This window comes from Mesoplodon bidens (genome assembly GCF_964165515.1).
Source record: "Mesoplodon bidens genome assembly, chromosome: 11".
Lineage (NCBI taxonomy): Eukaryota > Metazoa > Chordata > Mammalia > Artiodactyla > Ziphiidae > Mesoplodon > Mesoplodon bidens.
In genome coordinates, this window is record NC_138167.1 from 8618519 (window position 1) to 8646503 (window position 27985).

The following is a 27985-nucleotide window of genomic DNA, read 5'->3' on the forward strand; positions in this document are numbered from 1 at the left end:
CAGTGTAACGGAAGATTAAGGTTTGACTAATAGGAACTAAAGCTGAATGAGCACAGGGAGGGGCAAGTCTGTGTGTGGTGGAGGCACCGAGAGTCGAGAAAAGCCACACTTTGGAACGATTTACATGGAAAAGATAAACAAAATGGACTTAAAAGGGAAAACTGGGAAGCAGAGATTAATTAGAAAATGTGAAGAAACTATATATAGAAAGGGATGGATTTAAATAATACTCAAAAAAAATCAACAAAAGATGGAGATCAACAAAATATGAAAGATAAAAGAAAAGCAATATCACACATAACTGCAAATTCTCAAACTAGTAAAACATAAAGAATCAACAGTGTCATTTAAAAAACAAGAACAAAGAAATTCTTTCCTGAGGGCCAACACTGAGAATAAAAAGTTCACGCAAGTGACTAAACATTTTCTTTTCTACAAAGAGTAACACAAACATTTTAAAACATTTTTATGGACTCATGATCACCAGATTCCAATATGACACATTCAGTATTTGACTATCTCCCCCTAAATGGAAGGAACTAATACAAAGCAATGCATAATCCAAAACCCCTGCATATTGGGCTATGGAATACAATCTGAAATACACTCAGACACATGCCAAACATTTATTTACACACCAGTGCCAAACACTTAACACTCTCATATTCTTTTAAACCTAATTCTAGTCCTCTCTTACAAGAAACTGTTGTCGGCAGCCACAGCCCAAGTCATTATAAAGGATGGCCAGAAATAGAAGCAAAACTAAGAAAAAAAGGTGTGGGGGGGGATGTGCACAGAAAAGGTATAAGCAAGTATTTTATTTAAGTAACCTGAGGTACTTAAATTAACCAGTTAGATTAATAGAGGTTTCCATCTTAGCATATGAGCTGAGTCAATTTCTTATTTTACTTCTCTCTTCTTTACCCTCATAACCCCAGACTCAAACAAAGGGCTGAGGTGGTCTGTAGTGACAGATATCAAGCTACAAATGGTTTACGCTGTTGTCTACCCTGAATTATATTTTGACATTTTCCCTGTTTTTTATTTCTTCCCACTACCTTTGGATATATCCTCCCTCCTCTTGCCCCTCACTAAAGCCAGACATCAGAGTGCTACAAAGCTATTCCAACCTGCAATTTAAAAATCAAGATCACTTACCATTTGGCTGCCTCTGCTGGCTGAAGGCATGTATATCCATGGGAGAAAAGATGTTAGAATGGATTTCACGCAGACCCTCGCCAGTGTACTTGTTGCAAGCCAAAATGGAGTGTGTATTCCAGTCAGTCCAGTACAGTGTGTCCTCAAATAACGTCAAGGCAAAAGGATGTGGAAGGGAACCTTTAACCACCGCCTGCCTATTAAACACAAAGAGAAAAACTCAAACATTTCTAAATTCTCTTCTTTAATCAAAACTTCCTCTCTCCCATTAAAATGGTCTTGCAGTCCACATTAACACACACACATCCTGGATAACACACCTATGAAAAATAAGACAAGGAGGAAATTCAAACGTCTTTGAAATCATGGTGCCCGAAATCCTCAGCCAAGCACTTCAGAAGGGCTCCTAACTTGGCAGCAGGCCCCGGGTGCACTACAAAAGCCAGCAGACAAAGCGAAGGCCCAAGTGTCAGCACAGCTCTCAGCTCCCATCTCCGCACTCACACCTTCCATCCTTCCACGTGATTCATGCCCCTGGAAAGAGAAAGGCTGGCAGAAAGAAAAATCCCAGGGTGTAGAGTTGGCCCTGGGAAGTAGTTTTAAATCAGCAATAGGTTTTTCCCTTCTCGATGTGGAAGAACAAAGAATCTGAGCCTGTTTCTTCCATCACTTCTTATGGCTTTGATAACTGAAAAGTAAAAACATACACATGAGGCTAAAAAGTCATTCTGGTAGAGCTCTCTCTCTGCAGACTCCAGTCTCAGTCCAGCAAAGGATCATCTCAGTTGGCTTTCTGCTATATGGTCACTTAATCTCCACAAGCCAGGTAGCAAAAAGGAAGCCCAACCACTGGCAGAATGTGTTCAAGAGACAAAGCAGATCCCCAAATTTCACAAGCAATCCTAACTATATGGAAGGAGAGGTAGAGAGCCTGATTAGTACTGAAGGCACAGAACTTTGCAGAATGTCATGGAGAGTTATGTAATTAGTAAATAATATAATTCTTGAATAATAAACAAACTGCGTTTAAGCCACAATAACAGTCAAGAAAATAAATGCTTTGATATTTTCATACTATCAAATCTAATAATTTCATAAATCACTCAGCTAGGAGAGAAAGAGGAAAATGTAAGCAACTAAAAAGAAATAAAGGATAACACATTGACAGATAATCCAACTTTTAGGTCCCTGAGGTTATCTGATCTCTAACATCTAACAGATCACAGGTATACTAAATTAAATTTAAGAGCAGTAAGATAAGTTTTCATCTAAGCAGAATTAGCATCTGTTATTGTACATGGAATGGTCTTAGCCTAAGATGTTTTAAATCTGAGCCAGATTTTTAAATAACTGTATACAAGATTAGCATGACTAGTTTATCAAACTTTCTAGTTTAAAACCTCATACCCAGGCCAGCCCACATCACCACAGTTTTCTCCTCTCTTTTAATTCTCGCTTCCCCAGCAGATTACTCTCCCTCTCATTTCCCAATAAGAACGGTCACAGTGACTACTTCTGAAGTGGTTTCTTCCACTTCTTAAATGAACAGCTTTATTAAGTTTACTAACATGATTATGCTATTACAGGAGTGATATCATAGTTTAAGTTCAAATTTAAATAGGCCTGCATATTTCACACTGACGTTTTCCAAAATTCATTATGGTAAGACATAAAGAGAGAGTTCTGAGAAGCTGCCAAGAAAGTCAAGAAACATGACTGAAAAATAAATAATAGTGAAGATGAAATTACTTAGGTTTTCATTAACCATCTTAAAGAATCACAAATTATATAACCAGATCTTTGAAAAACTCTGGGGAGAAAAAAAGTCTTCTAAGTCCTTTGTATATTATTAAATAAAAAGTTAAAATTCACTCTAATGAATTTAACACAGCAGAATAAACAGATAGGAAAACCAGAACCCCTCCCTAAAAGATATACTCATTTTACATATTGACTGAAAGCATTTATATACTGAAACGAAACGAGACAGGCCCGAGTTCAAATGTCCCCCTGTACTTACACTACTTATTTCCACAAGCTTTGTTTTCCTCATCTGTTACTGGAAGATAATAACCTAACCACACTGAGTTACTGTGAAGACTAAAGCATAATATATGCAAAAGCATTTAAGCATTATGATTGGTACTTAATAAACATTTCATAAATGACTCCTCAATTTTAGGATGTATGTTTTCAATAGTTTAATATTTCTGACACAGGGATAATATTTTACAACTGAACATTTCATGTGCTGGTTTCTAAGTCACAATAAAAAGCTCTTAAAACCAATAGCTTATCAGAATCAAGTAAATACTAGACTCCGGCTTATTTATATTAACAGGATCTCACACAACACAATATGACAATATGTACAAATTAGGTGGACTTATTAGACACTCAGTGAACGCCTGATAAAATTAAATACCTTAAATGAAATATGTAATTAACAGAACTGTACAAAAAGCAGAGCTAAGAAGGCTATCACTCATTCTTGTCATATTCTTTGGTGACTTACCGATTTGTCCAGCCAATGGTGACTTGCTCTGAAACTGCAGATTAGTGAACACAGTCTTCACCTTTCTTCCCTCAGGTTGGGATTACCCCCCCCCGGAAACTCGAGTTACTTCAAGGAGGAGTTGATCACGGATACTGAGAACAAATGTGGCTGGCAAGGTCAAAGCCTAGTCCTTCAGTAGTATGCCACAACCAAAACAGGACTTGAAAAATTGATCTCTTCTACAGAGACCAAAGGAGAGAAACCGAGACCCCTACTGATGTTTTGCTTTAGTGCTGGCAACCTCTGAGCATCATCTCCTCCATCTGTCTGTCATTTCCTGAGCGCTCACTCTCACCAGTACCGCCAAGTACAGGAGTGCACTCACCACCTCTTTCAGATTCCATGCCTGACAGAGGCCTCTGTCAAATTCTGCACCAACCAGACTTATCCTTTATAAAACACCTGCACACTTGTATTCACTTTCTGTTTCTGGACCTCTTCCCAGAAAGCTGTCCTCTGCCCCCAACTCAGAACTCCCCACCTGTGTGGGTAATAAATCTACTTAGTCACACCAAAGCACTACTGCCATGAATTCTGACAGCTGAACCTAACCTTGGAAGAGAGCTTCTCCACATCACAGTGAGGTCTTTATAACACCTAAAAAGATGACAACAGTGGTAGTGGTACAGTGTTTGAAAAATCTCTAAAAGTTTTCCACATGAAAACAGAACAACTAGGTAGCAAAACCAAAAAACCCTTGGACAACATTTACAACAAAGCTAGATGAAAAGCTTTGTGGTTTTACTACCACAAAACCCAAGACACAAAAAGGAAAACTACCAACAGCCATAAGATCTCATTGGCATCAGCACTTCTGCAGGAGGAATCAGAAGGAAAAAATAGGGCATTCAGCAGATCCAGGAACGGGAGAAGACACAAAATAGACAGCAGCGGAAAGACAGGGAAACCAATCTGAGAACAGCAGCTGCCAAGGACTGGTTCGGTTCTGTCCACTCGGAGAATGCAAAGAGTGGATGGCTGGTACTGAAGGGACTGGTGCACTTTAACCTACAGTGAACTCTCCAACTGACCCAACAGAGCTCCCTTCCAGACAAAGGCCCACAGTGACCATACATTACTGGGAGTAGAATGAAAGTGAGGATGATAGTACAAGAGAGAGAATGGAAAACTAAGGTACAGAAAAAAGTGGGAGAAGGAAACACAGCCAGGAAATCTCAGAAAGCAAGCTGCCAATTTTTTAAACACACACACACACTCGAGAGTTCTGTGAAGTTACAAAAGTTATGATAAACTCTGCCTTCTTCAACAAGTTCCAAAAAAACAATTTCACGTGAAATTTTAAAAATTAATTAAGATCAAGTCCATTAAAAAAGTCAATGTTAAAAAAAAAGAAAAAAGAAAATAACATTCCTAAAGATAATAAAATATGCGAGAAAAGTATGGCCCTGAAACAAATAGTTTACAACCTATTGCAAAATAACCTGAAATGCTCTAAAATCATATACTAGCCGTAAAAGAATAACACAAATTACAATTTAAAACCTCAAAACTGAGGTGAGAGAACTAATGAAAGAATTAGAAGTATAAGAACAAGTCACTTAAGAAATGAATTATCAACTAGAAATAACACAAACACAGGAGTGAATAAACATAACAGATAAGGAAACAGAAACAGCCAGTGAAAAGAAGGTTTTTTCTTTTTTCATGATTTTTTCCCATTTTATTAAGAACTAATTGACATATATCACAGTACAATATACAGCATGATGGTGTGAATTAGACATATTGTGAAATGATTACCACATAAATTCAGCTAACATCCATCATCTCATACAGATATAACAGAAAGAAAAGAAAAAAAAATTTTCTCCTTGGGATGGGAACTCTTTAGGATTAACTCTCCTATAACGTTTCTATGTATCATCCAGCAGTGTTAACTACAGTCATCATGTTGTACATTACATCCCTAAGGAGGAATGTTTGAAGATCAAAAAGAAACAGAAAAATAGATTTTTTAAAAATAAAGATTTGAAGCACAAAGGACAGGGAAGAGAACAGAACTAATTTGGAGCAAAGAAATGACATCAAATAGTAACTCAAACCCTCAGGAAGAATTACAGGGTACCTGAAATGGCATATATGTAGGTTAATACAAAAGACTCTATGAATAATGTTTTCTCTTTTTCTCCTTTAACCTTTTAAAAACACCTAAGATTGTATAAAGTGATAATTATAACATTCCATTGGTTATAATAGAAATGTAATATAAATGACACTAATAGTACAAAGGAGAGGAGAGGGAATGGAGATATACTAGACTAAAATGTCTATAATTTACAGGAATTAACTTAGTATTTTACCATAATACAGATTTTGACAAAAGGAGTATTGCAATCCCTAGAATAATCACTAAGAATATTTTATTCTCCAAAACACTGTTTAAAAACATAAAAGGAATTAAAACGATACACTAAAAAATATCTACTTAATACAAAAGAAGGCAGAAGAACCAAAGGAACAAAAAAAGACAGACATGAAAAATAAACTAAAAAAAAATAAACTAAATAAATAAACTAAAATGTAGCAAATTAAAAGACAAAAGGTTGAACACCTTAAATATATACAGTTTTTCTTTGTAAAAAGAAACCATATATCTATGGCAAAGGTTGTTAGACCGGGTAAAACAAAACAAGACTCAACTGTAGGCTGTCTACAAGAGACGCCCTTTATATTCAAAGATCCAAATTCTTTGAAACTGAAAGGTTACAGCAAACAGTAACCGTAAGAGAGATGCAGTGGTTCTATCAGACAAAATATATTTTAACACAAAAAATATTACTAGAGATAAAGCAGCACATTTTATAATGACAAAAAGTCAAATCACCAGGAAGATGTAACAGTTATAAACATACACAAATAAAAACAGAGCCCCAAACAAATGAAGCCAAACCTGACAGAACTGAAGGAAGAAACAGACAATTCAACAATAACAGTCTGACATCTCAAAATCCTATTCTCATTAAAAGGTAGGACAACTAGACAGGAAACCATAAAGGATATGGAAATTCGAACATTAGGACAAGTATCAATTAATTTTAAAAGACTGAAGTCACACAAAGTGTATTCTCTGAGCACACTGAATATCAAGAACAGAAAAATTCGGGAAATCCACAGTGAGAACTTTCTCATTGTTAAATTTTTCTAAATCCTCCCTCAATGTCTTCTAAGTAGGCAATGGGTCAAAGAAGAAATCCCAATAAATTTAAAAAATATATTTTGAGCTAAAAGAAAATGAAAATACAACATATAAAAATTTGTGGGATGTCACCAGCCAGAGCAGTGCTTAGGGTAAATTCTATAAGTTTATCCCTAAATGCCTGCATTAGAAAAGAAGATAGGGACTTGCCTGGTGGTCCAGGGTTAAGAATCTGTCTTGCAATGCAGGGATGCCGGTTCTATCCCTGGTCAGGGAACTAAGATCCCACATGCAGCGGGGTAACTAAGCCCGTGCGCCACAACTAGAGAGAAGCCCTTGCACACACCGCAACGAAGTGAAGAGCCCACACGCCACAATGAAAGACCTGCCTGCCGCAACTAAGACCTGACGAAGCGAATAAATAAATAAATATTAAAGAAAAAAAGAAGAAAAAGATAAGACTTCAAATCTATAATCTAAGCTTCAACCTTAAGAAACTGGAGGGGTGTGGGGAGATGCAAACTAAATCCAAAGCAAGAAAATTTTAAAATATTAGGGTGGAAATCAAATGAAATATAAAATAGAAAAAACAATGCAGAAAAAAAAAAAAAAACCCAAATGTGGGTTCTATTAAAAGATTGACAAACTTGACAAGCCTTTAACTACACTGACAAAAAAAAGAAATTGGGAAATTTGTGAATAAAATTATGAATAAAACAGGGACATCACTACTGACCTTAGAAATTAAAAGGATAAGATACCATGAACAATTTTATGCCAACAAAATAGAAAACTTAGATGAAACGGAAACATTCCTAGAAACAAACAAATTACCAAAACTCACTCAAGAAGAAATTAAATGTAAAGACCTAGAACAATTAAAGAAATTGACTTAATAATTTAAAATCTTTCCATAAAGAAATCCCCAGGCCCAGATAGCTTCATTCATGACTCCTATTAAATATTTGCAGAAGAAGGCTTCCCTGGTGGCACAGTGGTTGAGAGTCCGCCTGCCGATGCAGGGAACACGGGTTCGTGCCCCAGGCCAGGAAGATCCCACATGCCGCGGAGCAGCTAGGCCCGTGAGCCATGGCTGCTGAGCCTGTGTGTCCGGAGCCTGTGCTCTGCAACAGGAGAGACCACAACAGTGAGAGGCCCGCGTACCACAAAAAAAAAAAAAAAAAAAAAAAATTGCAGAAGAAATAATATCAATCCATCACATATTCTTCCAGAAAATAGAGGAAGAGGGAACACTTCCCAACTCATTCTATGAGGCTCGTATTACACTGATACGAACCAGCCAGACAGCACAAGGAAAATAAACTACAGACCAATTTCTCATGAATAAACACATAAAAATCCTCAACAGAATATTAGCAAACTGAATCCAGAAACATCTAAAAAGGATTCTACGGCTTCCCTGGTGGCACAGTGGTTAAGAATCCGCCTGCCAATGCAGGGGACACAGCTTCAAGCCCTGGTCCAGGAAGATCCCACGTGCCATGGAGCAACTAAGCCCATGAGCCACAACTACTGAGCCCACATGCCACAACTACTGAAGCCCGCATGCCTAGAGCCCATGCTCCGCAACGAGAAGCCACCGCAATGAGAAGCCTGCGCACGGCAGTGAAGAGTAGCCTCCGCTCGCCACAACTGGAGAAAGCCCACGTGTGGCAACAAAGACCCAACACAGCCCAAAATAAATTTTTTTAAATATTATTTTTAAAAAAAGAAATAAATAAAAAGGATTCTAAAACATGACCAAGTGAGATATATTCCAAGAATGCAAGATTGGCTAAACAACTGAAAATCAATTAATGAAATGCACCATGTGTATAAAAAACAAAACCCCATGATCATCTCAACAGATGCAGAAAAAGTACTGGACGAAATCCAATACGCAATCATGGTAAAAACTGAAGATACTAGGAATAGATGAGAACTTCCTAAACCTGATTTAAAAGGTCTCTACAGAAAACCTATAGCTAAGATCCTGCTCAACGGCAAAAAAAGAAAAAAAATTTTTTAATGATTTTCCCCAAAGATCACGAACAAGGCAAGGATGTCTTCTATTCAGCCTAAGACCTAGTGAGTACTATCAAGTAAGAATAAAAGGCATCCAGATGGGAAAGGAAGAAGTAAAACTGTCATTATTCACAGATGACACGATTCTGTATGCAGAGAATACTGAAGAATTTCAAAGAAAAAAGCCTCACAGATGTAATTAATTCAACAAGGTTGCAGGATACAAGATCAATATACAGAAATAAATTGATATCTAAAGACTAGCAATGAAAAATACAAAAAGTGATACAGTCAACTAATATTTAACAAGGGAGCCAAGAATATACAATGGAGAAAAGATAATTTCTTTAATAAATGGTGCTGAGAAAACAGAAAAATGGAAATTTATTAAATAATTCATTCACAACACCATAAAAAACACCAAATACTTGGAAATAAATTAATAAAAGAGTGTAAGACATCATACACAAAATGGATCATAGATCTAAATGTTAGGAATTAAAACAATAAAACTCTTAGAAGAAAACATAAGTGTCAATCTTTTTGACTTTGGGTTAGGCAAAGATTTCTTAGTACATCAAAACCACCTTTAACAAAAGCAAAAACTAATAATTTGAACTTTATTTCTAAATAATATATCCAATGAAGAACTTGTTATCTAGAATACATAAAATTCTTACAATTCAATAATAAAATAACCCAATTTAAAAATGGGCAATTAACCTGAATAGTGTCTTAAACACCTGAGCCTCATGTGAAGGAAGACTGAGCTACACTGTATTCAAGAAGATTACAGGCAGGACAGACTGAAGTAAAGTTAATAATGTATCTGGAGCAGAGGCAAAAGAGAAGCATGAAGAGACCTAAACCATGTCGGCAAAATCTGGCATTTACTTTTTCCAAAGTAATTACTTTCTCCTGATAATATAAAGAATACACATATGTTGACTATGAAAAATGTGGAAATAGAAAGTATATCTTTCTAGTCCTTTATTATGTGCATGGGTACAATATGTACATCATATACACAAATACAAGCAATTTCCAATGATCAAGGAACGGAAAACCTGGTTTCTTTTATAAACAGTTAAGGTGCAGCATGAAACCAACTAAGACGTAACAGGAAACCAACTAGAATTTAGAATTAATAATCTAGTAAAAATTCATTAGTTCTAAAACGTAGCCCCCAACAGGACGAAGGAAAACAGCTGAGCCAAACCAAGAAACAACTGAGGCGCCTGCACCAAACCAGGAATAAAGAGCATATTTACCACCTACAATTACTGAGCTTCTTCACTGGGTATATATGCAGCAGGTCCCAGGGTCCTTGTTGCATCTTAATAACTGTTAATATGCCCTGAGAAAAAATGGTTAATTTATGTATTGTGAAAGACTCCAACTCATCCTCTCATCTTATTTAAACAATATCTGACTGGTTTTTTTTTTGCGGTACGCGGGCCCCTCACTGTTGTGGCGTCTCCCGTTGCGGAGCACAGGCTCCGGACGCACAGGCTCAACGGCCATGGCTCACGGGCCCAGCCGCCCCGCGGCATGTGGGACCTTCCCGGACCGGGGCACGAACCCATGTTCCCTGCATCGGCAGGCGGACTCTCAACCACTGCGCCACCAGGGAAGCCCCTGACTGTATTTTTTTTACAAAAGTGAACTTTTGTAAATGCACAGCATTTACTGTATCATAATGACCCATCTTCATTTCACAATGTAAAGATTTTCAACATATTATTAAATATTGCTTTCACATTAATTTTAAAGGCTATATAACACTGCACTGAATGGCTGTGCTATAATTTAAAAACCCATATTGCCAACATTCAACATTATACATTAAATAAGGTGTTTTTAAACATAAACATATATTTTAGAAATTATGTAATGATCAGTTGACGAAAATTTTTTGACAACGGTCTAGCAGGAAACTAATTCTGTATTTCTCCTTAGAGCAATGGTTCAGGGCTCACTATATTTCCATGTTCACAACAACTTTATAAAATTAACTACCATGAATAATGAGAATCCACTATAATTAACACTATGGAAAATATTCACTCTAACTAGTAAAGAAAAAAATGCAAATACAAATAAAATATATTTTTAAATTTCAAAAAGGATGAAATTATCTTTTCTTAGCTAAACTTAACATTAAAAAAAAGGTAGGTTAGATATGCAGAAATATACTGTGTGTGACAGTGGAAATTAGTAAAATCATTCCATTATATAAAAAAAAAATGGCCTTAAAACTCTGCACCTTGACATACAAATCCTACTTCTTGTAATGAATTCTAAAGATGTAATCAAAAATGCAGATTCATATAGGCTCCTCTTTATTCCATCAGTATTTATACAAGTAAAAAAATACAACTTAAATATTTCACAATAGGGAAGTTTATAAAAAATATTGTTCAACATTCAGATTGTTTCTTCCATTTATATTTAACAGCATAGCTGTTCGACCTTACTCTTTTCTTATAACTTCCATTTTTTATTCTTCCTTATACTCCACCTCTCCATTTTTTCATGGACTTTTCCTACTAGACTGGATTTATACGCTTTTTAAAATGCCTCTAGGGATTTGGAAGCTATACAAACTGTTTTATTCAATTTTATTATCTTTATGTTTTAAAATCATATGTGATCCTACTTTAGACAATAAACTTCAAGAGTAAGACAGCATCTACTGACACTCCCATGTGCAAGGTAAGAAGTCAACATGCTCTTCTTCCTCATCTAACCATCCCACTACCATCTCTCTTTTTTAAAAAATAAATTTATTTATTTATTTATTTTTTGGCGCATTGGGTCTTTGTTGCTGCATGCAGGCTTTCTCTAGTTGCAGCGAGCAGGGCTACTCTTCATTGCGGTGCGCGTGCTTCTCACTGCGGTGGCTTCCCTTCTTGCAGAGCATGGGCTCTAGGCACACGGGCTTCAGTAGTTGTGGCTCTTGGGCTCTAGAGCGCAGGCTCAGTAGCTGTGGCGCACAGGCTTAGTTGCTCCACGGCATGTGGGATCTTCCCAGATCAGGGTTTGAACCTGTGTCCCCTGCACTGGCAGGCGGATTCTTAACCACTGCGCCACCAGGGAAGTGCCTACCATGTCTCATTTTTTAATTGATGAAACCTGGAATTTTAGATCTCTATTACATGCTTTCATTTTATCATTTGTATTTGAGAGATCAAAATATCTCACGGTTACATTAAGTTTTAAAAGTACTTTAACAGTAATTACTAGATTTAACTCCATGTTTAACTGGTTTCATTCTTCACAAATATTTAATTATACGATATCCTCACTCGAGCTCTACATTGTACTTCATCTCTATCAGTCTTCTGAAGTATAGCAAGTAACTTTTTCAGAAAGAGTGATATAAATGGCATATTTTGACTCCTTGCATATCTAATAATAATGTCTTCCTGTTGCAGTAACAGAACAACTCTTAGATCAACCTCCATGTCTCAGATCTTTTTATTCCATTGTTTTCATCCCTACTTCTACAATTTGTGGGAGAATTCTCAAGGTTACCTTCCATTTCACTTATTTTTTTTTTCAGTCATTTATCTGGTTGATGCTGCTCAAACTTTTTTTTTTTGCTTAAACTTTTAAATTGAACAATCATGCTCTTTATTATCATTCTGTCTTCATCAGTCTTTAATGCATTCTTTCATACTATTTACTCTGTCTTCATACATGCTGTGTCTTCTTGAACTTCTATAATTTTTTATCCTACATTTTACAGGAAATTACAGGAAGACATTGTTCTGATTCTTTAACATGGATCATTCATTTGAACTGTAGTATCTTCTTATGTGCCCTGTTGTTTTTTTCTAACAGGGAGGGAGGGCTTTCAGAGGGAAGACTGTACATTATTGGAAGTTGAGATTAATTCTGTTGCAGCCTGAAAATTCTTGGTCCAAGCTTTCGGCTCAAGAAGGGAGAAGGCAAATACATTTCTGATTTATCACAACTTCATTTTAATTTGGAAATCAAATTATACTGTGCAGAGGACAGGGCGGTGGGATCTGAAGCTAGCAATAATAGCAGCATATTCCTGTTTCTTTTGCATGTTTCTGGTAGCACCAAGAAGTCTGCTGATATCATGACCCTGCTTATTCTCTGGCACCACTGTACTCATTCAGAGCCAGCTTTAACTACACCTCTGATGTTTGCCTAAGATGCTCAATCATGTCAAGTATGGTTGTCATAAGGTACGTGTCCTTTAGTGCCTGGTGTATTTCCCAGAGGTGCTAACAGAATCCAGATGAGGCCTACCTTCCACCTTATCCTACCTCCCTCTCGACCCTCACCTTTCAGCCCTCCTTCTCTAGAGTTGTGGTTATGATTGTTTATGTGGGTAAATCTCTTCAATTTGCTTCTTTGGGAAGCAGATTCTTCACAAACTCAGTAGGTGACCAACCATGTTGATTTGCCTGATCATTCAACAGCTCAGTCAGACTGGGACATCCTTCAGTCTTTAAGAAATTCTTCAAGGTTTCTGGTATGTGGTTGTTATCTTTGCCTAAGTCTCTAGCACTGATGTAAAATTCCCCTATGTTTATAGTATAGTCCATGGCTTTAATAACCATTAACTTGATAATGGCTATGAATCAAAATCACCCTCTGAGACCGCTCTGCTGAGCTGCAGGCTCATATATCCAAAGCTCCCCAGACTTTATCACCATAGTTTTCCGTAAGCAACTCAAATGCAAACGCAAACATGTCCAAAGCTGAATTCAATCTCATTCTCTTTCTACATCAAAAAAAGAAAGAAAGAAGTAAAGAAAGGAAAAAGAATATATCCTCCTTTCCTGAATCTTCTGTCTCACTGAATGGCACTTCCATCAAACTAGCCATTAAAAGCAGAAACCTAGGAGTCATCATAGACACCATCAGGGAGCTGCAAGTGGTTTGTTAGGATTGGGGCATAGTAGGCAAGGGAGGAAGTGGTGAGAATACTTGTCTAAAACGAGGTAAATAAATTAGATCATGTAAGTTATAGTGAAGAGTCTGTACTTTACTGGAGAACCATGACGATTAATTAGAAGACTTATGGAAGTGAAATAATTAGTCTTCAAACCATTTTCTACACAACTACCAAAGGTATTTCAAAGGCAAATCCATCCGCATCAATTTGCCACTTGAAAATTTCCAATGACTCTCAATAACTTCAGGCTAAAATTCAAATGCCGCATCTTACAATACTAGACCCAGCTGGATCTGGCTCCTAGCCATCTCTCTACACTTGCCTCCAACCACTCCTCACATTTCCAGTTGCTGCTGAACAGGAACACTGACAAACCAAAGCATTCTTTAATAAGCTTAATAATAACTTTAATAAGCTTAACTTGAAAACCTGACTCTACTAATCAGGAATTTAAATTTTTTCACAGAAAGGGCTTTTATATTCCTCCCAGTTTTTAAAGTTTATTATTTTACTTCAGTACCTGTCAAGGCAGGTTAAAAGAGCATATTTACATCCTTGATACTTATGTTAAAGTCAACTAACCATATATACACTAGTACACTAGTTTCTGAACCCTATTTTGTCCCACTGATACCTATCTATGCTCAGATTTAGTATCTCACTGTTTTAACTACTCTGGCTTTATGGGAAGCCTTGAAATCAAGTGCAAAGTCATCATACCCAAAGTCCACAGTTTACCCTTAAAGATCACTCTTGGTGGTGTACATTCTATGGGTCTGGAGTAATGTACGAATCATTATAGTTTCATACAAAGTATTTTCACCGTTTTAAATGTAAATCCTCTGTGCCTATTCATCCCTCCGCTCACACTGTCTTTTCAGTCTCTTTTTAAAATGAAATATAAATACAGTTGATTTACAATGCTGTGTTAGTTTCGGGTGTACAGCAAAGTGATTCAGTTTTATATATATCTTAAGATTCTTTCCTATCATAGGTTATTACAAAATATTGAGTATAGTTCCCTACGCTATACAGTAGGTCATTGCTGGTTATCTATTTTATATAAAGTAATATGTATGTTTTAATCCCAAACTCCTAATTTATCCTTACTCCCGCCCTTTGCCTTTAGTAACCCTAAGTTTCTTTTCTAAGCCTGTTTTAATCTACAGGTTCCCTCATCATTCTTTGCAGTTTATCTGTTCAAGGACCTGGGATGTGTGACCTGTATGGCTGAATCTGCTGATGCATACTCATGGTGCAGTTCAAGATGTTTCTCTTTCCTTTATTTCTCCCACAAATTTCCTGCAAATTCCAAGTTTCATCAGATTCCTGATGAATTGACCCTTTTGGCAAAATGAAAGAGGATGCTCTTTTCTTCCTTCAGGTGGCAGTGTCTGTTCTTTTCCTTGTGATGTTAGCAGCCATTGATGTTCAATGCCTAGATCTAATAGTTCACTGGAAGTTATAAAATGCTGATATTCTAATTATATTATTTCTTTCACTTATTAGCTGGAATAACTTTCTCATATCTACTACTTTGTTAGCTACTGGTAGATTCATATACAAAAGAGAAGATAAATTGCTTCTCTTTATTACCAACATTCCAAGTAATGAACTGGGGACTAGGAACCAAGATGGCGGAGTAGAAGGACGTGCTTTCACTCCCTCTTGTGAGAACACCAGAATCACAACTAGCTGCTGGACAATCATCGACAGGAAGACACTAGAACTAAGCAAAAAAGATACCCCACATCAAAAGACAAAGGATAAGCCACAATGACACGGAAGGAGGAGCACAATCACAGTAAAATCAAATCCCATAACTGCTGGGTGGGTGACTCACAGACTGGAGAACACTTATAGCACAGAAGTCCACCCACTGGAGTGAAGGTTCTGAGCCCCACGTCAGGCTTCCCAACCTGGGGGTCCGGCAACGGGAGGAGGAATTCCTAGAGAATCAGATTTTGAAGCCTAGTGGGATTTGAACAGGACTGGGGGAAACAGAGACCCCACTCTTGGAGGACACACACAAAGTAGTGTGTGCTTCGGGACCCAGAGGAAGGAGAAGTGACTCCAGGGGAGACTGAACCAGACCTACCTGCTAGCCTTGGAGGGTCTCCTGAAGAGGCGGGGACAAGGACACTGGCAGCAGAAGTTCTGGGAAGTACTTCTTGGCATGAGCCCTCCCAGAGGCTGCCATTAGCCCCACCAAAAGCCCGGGTAGGCTCCAGTGTTGGGCTGCCTCAGGCTAAACAACCAACAGGGAGGGAACCCAGCCCCACCCATCAGCAGTCAAGCAGATTACAGTTTTACTGAGCTCTGCCCAGCAAACCAACAGTCAGCTCTACCCACCACCAGTCCCTCCCATCAGAAAACTAGCACAAGCCTCTTAGATAGCCTCATCCACCAGAGGGCAGACAGTAGAAGCAAGAACTACAATCCTGCAGCCTGTGGAACAAAAACCACACTCACAGAAAGATAAACAAGATGAAAAGGCAGAGGGCTAGGTACCAGATGAAGGAACAAGATAAAACCCAACAAAAACAACTAAATGAAGTGGTGATAGGCAACCTTCCAGAAAAAGAATTCAGAATAATGATAGTGAAGATGATCCAGGACCTTGGAAAAAGAATGGAGGCAGAGATTGAGAAGATGCAAGAAATGTTTAACAAAGGCCTAGAAGAATTAAAGAACAAACAGAGATGAACAATACAATAACTGAAATGAAAACTACACTAGAAGAAATGAATACCAGAATAACTGAGGCAGAAGAACGGATAAGTGACCTGGAAGACAGAATGGCTGAATTCACTGCTGCAGAACAGAATAAAGAAAAAAGAATGAAAAGAAATGAAGACAGCCTAAGAGACATCTGGGACAACATTAAACGCAACAACATTTGCATTACAGGGGTCCCAGAAGGAGAAGAGAGAGAGAAAGGACCCGAGAAAATATCTGAAGAGATTATAGTCGAAAACTTCCCTAACATGGGAAAGGAAATAGCCACCCAAGTCCAGGAACCACAGAGAGTCCCATACAGGATAAACCCAAGGAGAAACACACCAAGACACATAGTAATCAAATTGGCAAAAATTAAAGACAAAGAAAAATTACTGAAAGCAGCAAGGGAAAAACGACAAATAACATACAAGGGAACTCCCATAAGGTTAACAGCTGATTTCTCAGCAGAAACACTACAAGCCAGAAGGGAGTGGCATGATATACTTAAAGTGATGAAATGGAAGAAACTACAACCAAGATTACTCTACCTGGCAAGGATCTCATTCAGATTTGATGGAGAAATCAAAAGCTTTACAGACAAGCAAAAGCTAAGAGAATTCAGCACCACCAAACCAGCTCTACAACAAATGCTAAAGGAACTTCTCTAAGTGGGAAACACAAGAGAAGAAAAGGACCTACAAAAACAAACCCAAAACAATTAAGAAAATGATCGCAGGAACATACATATTGATAATTACCTGAAATGTGAATGTATTAAATGCTCCAACCAAAAGACACAGGCTCACTGAATGGATACAAAAATAAGACCCGGGCTTCCCTGGTGGCGCAGTGCTTGAGAGTCCGCCTGCCGATGCAGGGGACACAGGTTCGTGCCCCGGTCCGGGAAGATCCCACATGCCGCAGAGCGGCTGGGCCCGTGAGCCATGGCCGCTGAGCCTGCGCGTCCGGAGCCTGTGCTCCGCAACGGGAGAGGCCCGCATACCGCAAAAAAAAAAAAAAAAAAAAATAAGACCCATATATACGCTGTCTACAAGAGACCCCCTTCAGACCTAGGGACACATACAGACTGAAAGTGAGGAGATGGCAAAAGATATTCCATGCAAATGGAAATCAAAAGAAAGGTGGAGTAGCAATACTCATATCAGATAAAATAGACTTTAAAATAAAGAATGTTACAAGAGACAAGGAAGGACACGACATAATGATCAAGGGATCAATCCAAGAAGAAGATATAACAATTATAAATATGTATGCACCCAACATAGGAGCACCTCAATACATAAGGCAACTGCTAACATCTATAAAAGAGGAAATTGACACTAACACAATAATAGTGGGGGACTTTAACACTTCACTTACACCAATGGACAGATCATCCAAAATGAAAGTAAATAAGGAAACAGAAGCTTTAAATGACACAACAGACCAGATAGATTTAATTAATATTTATAGGACATTGCATGCAAAAACTGCAGATTACACTTTCTTCTCAAGTGCGCATGGAACATTCTCCAGGATAGATCACATCTTGGGTCACAAATCAAGCCTCATTAAACTTAAGAAAATTGAAATCGTATCAAGCATCTTTTCTGACCACAGCACTATGAGATTAGAAATGAATTACAGGGAAAAAAACGTAAAAAACAGAAACACATGGAGGCTAAACAGTACGTTACTAAATAACCAAGAGATCACTGTAGAAATCAAAGAGGAAAACAAAAACTAGTTTCAGGTCTTATACTGGAGTTTTTAAGCCACTTTGAGTTGATTTTGTGTGTGGTATAAGATAGGGATCTAGTTTCATCCTTTTGCATGTGGATATCCTGTTTTCCGAAACCATTTATTGAAAACACTATCCTTTCCCCACAGGATATTCTGGCTCCTCTGTCATAAATTGATTAACCAATTATGCATGGGTTTGTTTCTGGGCTCTCTATTCTGTTGCACTGATCTATGTGTCTGTTTTTATGCCAATACCATACCATTTTGATTACTACAGCTTTGTAATACAGTTTTAAGTTAGAAAATATGATGCCTCCAGCTTTATTCTTTCTCAAGATTCCATTGGCTCTTTGTGGTCTTTTGTAATTGCACACAAATTTTAGAATTGTTTGTTCTACTTCTGTGAAAAATGACACTGGAACTTGGATATGGACTGCACTGCATCTGTAGATGGCTTTGGGTAGTATAGACGTTTTAACATATTAATTTTTCTAATCTGAGTATAAAATATCTTTCAATTTATTTGTGTCTTCTTCAATTTCTTTCATCAGTGTCATAGTTTTCAGTGTACAGGTCTTTTACCTCCTTGGTTAAACTTAATATTAGGTATTTTATTCTTTTTGATGATATAGTAAATAAGATTTTCTTAATTTTGCTGACAGTTTATTATTAGCATACAGGAACATACCTGCTGTTGTATACTGATTTTGTATCCTGCAATGTTACTGAATTTGTTTTTAGTTCTAACAGTTTTGTGGTGGTTTCTAGAATTTTCTATATATAACATCAGATCATCTGCAAATACAGCTTTACTTCTTCCTTTTTATTGAGATGCCTTTTCTTCTTTTCCTTGCCTAACTGCTCTGGCTAGGACCTCCAGTACTATGCTGAATAAAAGTGGCAAGAGTGGACATCCTTGTCTTTTTTTTACCTTAGAGGAAAAACTTTCAGTTTTCCTCTTTTGAATATATTAGCTGTGGGTCTGTCATATATAGCTTTCACTGTGTTGAGGTATGTTCCCTCTATACCTACTTCGTTGAGAGTTAATCATGAATGGATGCTGAATTTTGTCACATGCTTTTTCTGCACCTATTGAGATGATCACACAATCATCACATCTCTTTTACCCTTCATTTTGTTAATGTGCTGAATCACACTGATTGATTTGCATATACTGAACCATCCTTGTATCCCTGGAATAAACTCCACTTGATGATGGTATATGATCCTTTTAATGTGCCGCTGAATTCAGTTTGCTGGTATTTTGTTGAGGATCTTTGCGTCTATACTCATTAGGAATATTGCCTGTAATTTTCTTTTCTTGTAGGCTTCTTGTTTGGTTTGGTATCAAGGTAATACTAGCCACTTAAAATGAGTTTGTTAAGAGTTCCCTCCTCTTCTATTTTTTGGGGGACTTTGAGAAGGACTGGTACTAATTCTTTTTCAAATGTCTGGTAGAATTCACCAGTGAAGCCTTCTGGTTCTGAACTTTTGTTTTTTGGGAAGTTGTGTTTTTTTTTTGCGGTATGTGGGCCTCTCGCTGTTGTGGCCTCTCCTGTTGCGGAGCACAGGCTCCGGACGTGCAGGCTCAGCAGCCATGGCTCACGAGCCCAGCCACTCCACGGTATGTAGGATCCTCCCAGACTGGGGCACGAACCCACATGCCCTACATCGGCAGGCGGACTCTCAACCACTGCGCCACCAGGGAAGCCCTGGGAAGTTTTTGATTACTGATTTAATCTCCTTATAAGTAACTGGTTTGCTCAGATTTTCTATTTCTTCATGATTCAGTCATGATCCATTTCTTCTAGGCTGTTCAATTTGATGGCATGTAATTGTTTACAGTAGTCTCTTATGATCCTTTTCTCTTTATGTAGTATCAGTTGAATGTCTCATCCTTCTGATTTTATTTCTGTCTTCTCTATTTCTTATTAAGTCTAGCTAAAGGTTTGTCTATTTTGTTTGTCTTTTCAAAAAAGACAGCTCTTGCTTTCACTGATCTTTTCTATTGTCTTTTTAGTCTCTATTTCATTTTTAGAACTTCCTTTTCCTGCATCCCATAAGTTTTGGTAGGTTGTATTTCAATTTTTATTTGTCTCCAGATATTTTTGATTTCCCTTCTGACATTCTCCTTCAACCACAGGTTGTTCAGGAGAATCCTGTTTAATCCCCATGTATCTGTGAATTTTCCAATTTTCTTCTCTTGTTAATTGAGGTATAACTGACATACAACATAATATTAGCTTCAGGTTTACAACATAATGATTTGATATTGGTATATAACATATAACGATCACATGTCTAGTTAATGTCCATTGTCATACAAAGTACATAATTTTTTTCTTGTGATGAGAACCTTTGAGATTTACTCTTTTAGTAACTTTCAAATATGTAAAACAGTATTATTAACTATAGTCACAATGCTGTGTATTACATCCCCAGGACCTACTTATTTTATAACTGGAAGTTTGTATTTTTTGACTCCCTTCAACCATTTCACTAACCCCCATACCCTGCCTATGGCAACCACCAATCTGTTCTCTGTATCTATGAGCTTGGTTTTTTGTTCGTTTGTTGTTTAGATTCAACATGTAAGTGAGATCATATGGTATTTCTTTCTCTGTCTGACTTATTTCACTTAGCATGATGCCTTCAAGATACATTCATGTTGTCACAAATAGCAATACTTCATTCTTTTTTATGGCTGAATAATATTCCATTGTACATATATACTACATCTTCTTTAGCCATCCAACCATCAATGGACACTTGGGTTGTTTCCTTATCTTGGTGATTGTAAATAATGTTGCAGTGAACATAGGGGTGTATGTATCTTTTCAAGTTAAGTGTTTTTGTTTTCTTAATATACCTAGAAGTGGAATGGCTGGATCATATGGTAGTTCTATTTTTAATTCTTTGAGGAACTTCTACACTGTTTTCCCCAGTGGCTGCACCAATTTACATTCCCATCAACAGTGCAAAAGGGTTCCCTTTTCTTTGCATCCTCACCAACACTTGTTATTTCTTGTCTTTTTGAAAAAAGCCACTCTAACAGGTATGAGGTGATAATTTTCCAGTTTTCTTCTTGTAACTGATTTCTAGTTTCATACCACTGTGGTCAGAAAAGATACCTGTTATGATTTCAACCTTCTTAAATTTATTAAGAGTTTCTTTGTGGCCTAACATATAATCTATTCTCCAGAGTGTTCCACGTGTGCTCTAGAAGAATGTGTATTCTGGAGCTGTTAGATGGAATGTTTTTAAACATCTCTTAAGTCCACCTAGTGGACTACTCTAATATGTAGTTTAAGTCCAATATTTGCTTACTGATTTTTGCCTGGGTGATCTATCCACTACTGAAAGTGGGGTACTGAAGTCCCTACTATTGTTGTATTGTTGTCTATTACTCTCTCCAGGCCTGTTAATATTTGCATCACATATGGAGGTGCTCCTATGTTGGGTGTATAAACAAAATTATATCTTCTTCGACTGACTCCATTATCATTATATAATGACCTTTTTTTGTCTCTTGTTACAGTCTGCAGCTTAGAATCTATTTTGTTTCATATAAGTATAGCTTCCCTGCTTTCTTTCAGTTTCCATCCATATGGAATACATTTTTCTATCCCTTTACTTTCAAAGTGTGTGTTTCCTTAAGGCTGAAGTGAGTCTCTTGCAGGCAACATACAGTGAGTCTTGTGTTTTATCCATTCAGCTACTCTACATGTTTTCATTGCAGAATATAGTCCATTTCCATATAAAGTAATTATTGATAGGTATAGGCTTCTTATTGCCATTTTGTTGCTGTCTGGCTGTTTTGTATTTCAATTGTTCCCTTCTTCTCTTCTTCTCTTCCTCTCTTTGTGATTTGATGATTTTTCTATTAATCTTTTGTATATCTATGATAGGTTTTTGTTTTCGATTACCTAATAGTAATCTTACATAAGACGTTGAGCCCAGCAGAGCTCAGCACAGAGGGAGCAGTCAGAATTGCTCATCTCCCAGTCTTTCCCTAAAAGAGGTCTATTTTCATACTTTAAAAGCTGCTGTCTAATGCTCAGGCTCCTAACTTGGCAGACATCCAGGGGCTAACTGCAATCCTCCTAGGAGATCAGGGAAGCCAGCAGATACCGCCTCTGCCTTCTCCCACTAGCCCACTCCAAATCTCCAGTATTTCCACACAGAATCAGCTTGTACACACATCTGGTACCCCAGATTTCATGGATGCCACTCAAGAAATGGGCCCCTGGCTTGCCTGGCTTTGAAAGTCAACAGGGCTTGCACTGACAAATCCCACAGGACTATGGCAAACAATGAAGCAGTTTTTAATGGGTACAGGAGGAACCTCTTTCACAGCTATAAGCTGGGTCCAGAGCAGAAGGAGCAGGCAAAAAAGGCCTATCTCCAAGATTCTCCATAGAAGGGCTCAAACTACATGTATATTCCCTGCTGCCTGGGGGTCTGACTTCCAAACAGCCTTCACCTAGGTACCGACTGCAATCCTCCTCTATGGAACCCTTGACAAATCCTGGCACACACTCAACTACTGGGAGCAAGAAGAACAAAGAAGGCAGCTTGGACAATCACAAAGGTTTGAGAGACAACCAAGAGCTCACACCAAGCTGAATGCTAAGGTTCATATCCTACACAAGACTCCTCTGTCAAGACTGGGAGAGGTGGCTGTTTTATCTAATGCACAGAAACCAACACAGAGAGTCAAGGAAAATGAAGAAACAAGGGAATATGTTTCAAACAAACAAACCAAAAAAAACCCTCCAGAAACAGACTTCATAATGAAACAAAGATACATAATTTCCGTGATTAAGAGTTCAAAACAACAATCATAAATGTGCTCACTGACGTCAGGAGAACAATGCATGAACAAAGTGAGAATTTCAACAACAACAACAAAAATAAAAAGAGAACAAAGTACCAAACAGAAATCAGAGAGCCAAAGAAAGCAGTAACTGAAATAAAGAATTCAATAGAGGGGTACAAGAGTACACTAAATCAAGCGGAAGAAAGGGTCAGCATACTCAAAGACAGGGCAGTAGAATTCATACAGTCAGAGAAGCAAAAAGAAAAAACAATAAAAGAAAGTGAAAATAGCTTAAGGGACTCATGAGACACCATCAAGTGGACTGCTATTTGCATGACAGTGGTCCCCGAAGGAGAGGATAGAAAGAAAGGAGAAGAAAGCTTATCCCAAAATAATGGCTGAAAACTTCCCCAACCTGGGGAAATAAACAGACATCCAGATCCAGGAAGCCCAGAAACTTCCAAAAAAGATGAATCCAAAAGGACCCACACCAAGACACATTATAAATAAAATGTCAGAAGTTAAAGACAAGGAGAGAGTCTTGAAAGTAGCAAGAGAAAAACAGCTGTCTCACACAAGGGAACCCCCATAAGATTATCAGTAGATTTTTCAGCAGAAACCTTGCAGGCCAGAAGGGAGTGACATGATACAGTCAAAGTGCTGAAAGAAAAAACTGCCAACCAAGAATACTCTACCCAGCAAAGCTGTCCTTCAGAATGAAAAGAGAGATAAAGAGTTTTCCATACAAGCAAAAGCTGAAGGAGCTCATCACCACTGTTATCAGCCTTAAAAGAAACGTTAGGGCTTCCCTGGTGGCGCAGTGGTTGAGAGTCCGCCTGCCGATGCAGGGGACACGGGTTCGTGCCCCGGTCTGGGAAGATCCCACATGCCGCAGAGCGGCTGGGCCCGTGAGCCATGGCTGCTGGGCCTGCGCGTCCGGAGCCTGTGCTCTGCAGGGGGAGAGGCCACGGCAGTGAGAGGCCCGCCTACCGCAAAAAAAAAAAAAAAAAAAAAAAAAAAGAAACGTTAAAGGTACTTCCTTCAAGATGAAACAAGAGTGCTAATTAGTAACAGGAAAACATATGAAAGTATAAATCTCACTGGTAAAGATAGATATAGGGTTAATTCAGAATATTCTAATGCTGTAATGGTGGTGAGCAAATCACTTAAAAGCGAAAGTAGTAAAAATAACTAACTATAATAATGTGTTAATGGATATACAAGGTATAAAGATATGCATTGTGACATCACAAACACTAAATGTGCAGAGAAAAAATGTAGAGTTTAAGTACACGGGTTTTTTTGTTTGTTTGTTTGTTTTCTGGTTTTTCTTTTTAGCCACACCACACAGCATGAAGGATCTTAGTTCCCCAACCAGGGATTCAACCCGAGCCCCCTGCAGTGGAAGCGTGGAGTCTTCACCACTGGACTGCCAGGGAAGTCCCTAAGTACGCATTTAAAGTTTAGTTATTATTAGCTTAAAATACTGTTATAAATATAAGATATTTTTCATAGTAACCTTAAATGGGATTTTATACCTTGAAACTTTTATGTTTCTATTTATGTGAAGTTAGTTTTCCTGAACTTTTAGAACACAGTGATGTTCAGCGTAGTTTTTCTAACTTTACAGAATTCACTCTTCTGTTTTCACATGTTAAAAAATATGGTAGCTCCCTTTCTGAGATATCCCAGCTCTTCCTCTGCCCATCCTTATCTGAACCTTCTCTTTCCTTCTCCTTTCATTCCTTAATTTTCCCTACTGTGCCGATTTTTTTTTTTTTTTCTTTTTGCGATACACGGGCCTCTCACTGCTGTGGCCTCTCCCGTTGCGGAGCACAGGCACCGGATGCGCAGGCTCAGCAGTCGTGGCTCACGGGCCCAGCCGCTCTGCGGCAAGTGAGATCTTCCCGGACCGGGGCACGAACCCACGTCCCCTGCATTGGCAGGCGGACTCTCAACCACTGCGCCACCAGGGAAGCCCCTACTGTGCCGAATTTTGATGCTATTCTATTCAACTTTGTCTCTATTCTGTAGTACGCCATCCTGGTAGAGAACTCTAGCAGGTCTGTTTTGAGAATTCTCTGGAGCCAGACTGCTCTATCCTCTTCTGTCTTTACCACGGACACACTGCACTTGCCTCATATTGGAGTGGGCAACCCCTCACTCTCATTTCAGCTACTGCTCTTAATATAGCCCACTACACTGTCTAGTAAATAGCTGGGGCTATTTTGGAGGTCCCCTGCTTTTAAGTTCAGTGAAATACTTTACTCACTCTCTCAGCTTACTCTTGCACAGACACTAATACTATGGAGGTCTTGTGGCTGTTAGTGGTCTGCCCTTACCTGCTTTCATTTCTGGATGCCTGAAGTTAACTTTACGGTAAGTATTCAGACTTGCTATCTTGTTCCATTGGTTTCTGTGTGGGTATTCCGACAGAGTCAAAAACCTACGGAGTGGCCATATTCACTTCCTAGAATCCCTCTCAAAGACAAATTTGAAGTTCAAACATAGCAATTATGTTGTTATATTCATCATATACTTATCACTTTTTTGACACTTATTTCTAATTATTTTTAAACCATCCTGTTGTGAGTCATTTCATTCTTTTTTGCAACAAGGCAAAAAATTCTCTCACTCCATGATTTTAAAAAGTTCACTTTAATATACTCTTTAAATCTTTCCTGGTTTTCAACACTTATAAATGATTCCTGACTCACAGTTCAGATAAGTTACAAATGTGTACACTTTGAAAAATTCCTTCAACTACCTAAGGCTCCCTGCTTCTATTGAGGTCTTAGAATGAGACCACTAGAAACCTAAATAATCTTCCAAACACAAGAATATAAAGTGTTTTTAAAAATCTGAACAGGACTTCCCTGGTGGCACAGTGGTTAAGAATCGGCCTGCCAATGCTAGGGACACAGGTTTGAGCCCTGGTCCGGGAAGATCCCTCATGCCATGGAGCAACTAAGCCTGTGTGCCACAACTACTGAGCCCACATGCCACAACTACTGAAGCCCACGTGCCTAGAGCCCGTGCTCTGCAACAAGAGAAGCCACCACAATGATAAGCCCGCTCGCCACAACTAGAGAAAGACCACATGCAGCCTAAATAAATAAATATTTTTTAAAAATCTGAACATACACAACATTGTAAATCAACTATACTTCAACAAAATTTTTTTTTTAAATCTGAACATGATCTGAATAGAAATTCCATGTTTATGTACTATAACTTTGTCTTCTGTGAATACTGGGGTATAGCATACATGCAGTAGGTTTTCTCCTGGTCTAGGGTCAGCAAACTAGAGTCCACTGGCTCAAAAAAAGTTTTACTGGAACACAACCTTGCCCATTCCCTTAGCTATTATATATAGCTTCTTTCACACCATAACAGCAGAAGTAAATAGTTGCAACAGAGATATGGCCCACAAAGCCTAAAATATTTACGATCTGGCCCTGCACAGAAAAAATTGGCCAACCCTGTCCTGGTCTACAGATTTATCAAATGAGCTTCCACAAACAGCACCTGGGAGGTAGGTAAGTCTGAACAGGATGACTCTTTGTCACATTAGGTGCCCAGCACATTACAGGATGTTTAGCATCCCTGGCCCCCCAGGAACTAAAATGCTAGTAGTACTCCCAATCCCGGTGTTAACCAAAATTCTCCACACATTTCCAAACACTCTGGAAGAGAATGGAAGCACTATCCCTGGTTGAGAACCACTGCAAAACTAAATTAGCTCAGAGTAAAGAAGGAGAAAATACAACCCATAAATTCTAAGTGCCACCAAGATAGATGAGAAATGTTGTTACCTTTTTAAAAAGCAAACTAAAAATCTATTCTTCTTCCCCTTTGACAGTTAAGCCAATAATATGCTCACTTCTTAATAAAATTAGGTTTTATAATTTGATCACTACATCAAGATATCACAGGGTTGACTTAAAGTTTAAAAATAAATTTATAAGGCAATCTTACCGATTTGTTCCATCCAGATTTGATCTGTGGATGAAATTAAGTTTTGCGTCTGCCCAATAAAGCTTCCGTTCCTCATAATCCAAAGTCAGTCCATTTGGCCAGTAAATTTCAGTGTTTATTATAATGAAGCGACTTGAACCATCCATTCCAGCACGTTCTATCTTTGGTACTTCTCCCCAGTCTGTCCAGTACATGAACCTAAAAATCATGAAAAATAAACCCATGACATAAGCAGGTTAACCACCAAGTATCTTATAATTATCGCTATTGGATAAAGAAAGCTCTCTCAGGAACACTAAAACTGAAACTCCTGGAAACTGTTATCGAAATTTTAATCATCTATCTTTTTGCCACCATGATGGTAATAACTGATTCAAGACAAGCATCATCAGGACGCAAGAATCATCTGATCAAAGTTTCTTTGGCAAAAAGGATACCTTACACTGTCTCAACGTATCTCCCCACAAATTACTTATTAATGACAAAGGGGAAAATGGTAACTTTTGAGAAAATAAACTTGGTGGACACCACCTTAACCACATCATCTAAATTAACATCATCATCATCAACAACACTGGCATCATATATGTGATATGCTGGGAAGAACATTCCATCTTTTTTTATATATAAATTTATTTATTTATTTTATTTTTGGCTGCATTGGGTCTTCATTGCTGCACGCGGGCTATTCTCTGGTTGTGGTGAGCAGGGGCTACTCTGTTGTGGTGCATGGGCTTCTCATTGTGGTGGGTTCTCTTGTTGGGAGCACAGGCTCTAGGTGCATGGGCTTCAGCAGTTGTGGCACACGGGCTCAGTAGTTGTGGCTCGCGGGCTCTAGAGTGCAGGCTCAGTAGTTGTGGCGCATGGGCTTAGTTGCTCCATGGCATGTGG

The 27985-nt window shown here is 38.2% G+C and overlaps 1 protein-coding gene across 1 annotated transcript in view; it reads right to left on the reverse strand.

Moving 5' to 3' along the window:
* LRP6 (LDL receptor related protein 6) overlaps positions 1-27985 on the reverse strand; it is a 178613-nt gene that overhangs the window by 77323 nt on the left and 73305 nt on the right. The window contains exons 3-4 of the mRNA XM_081248508.1: positions 27095-27292; positions 1159-1355 (exon numbers count right to left, since the gene is read on the reverse strand). Coding sequence (XP_081104634.1) covers positions 1159-1355; positions 27095-27292 — 395 coding nt within the window. The remainder of the gene's footprint in view (positions 1-1158; positions 1356-27094; positions 27293-27985) is intronic.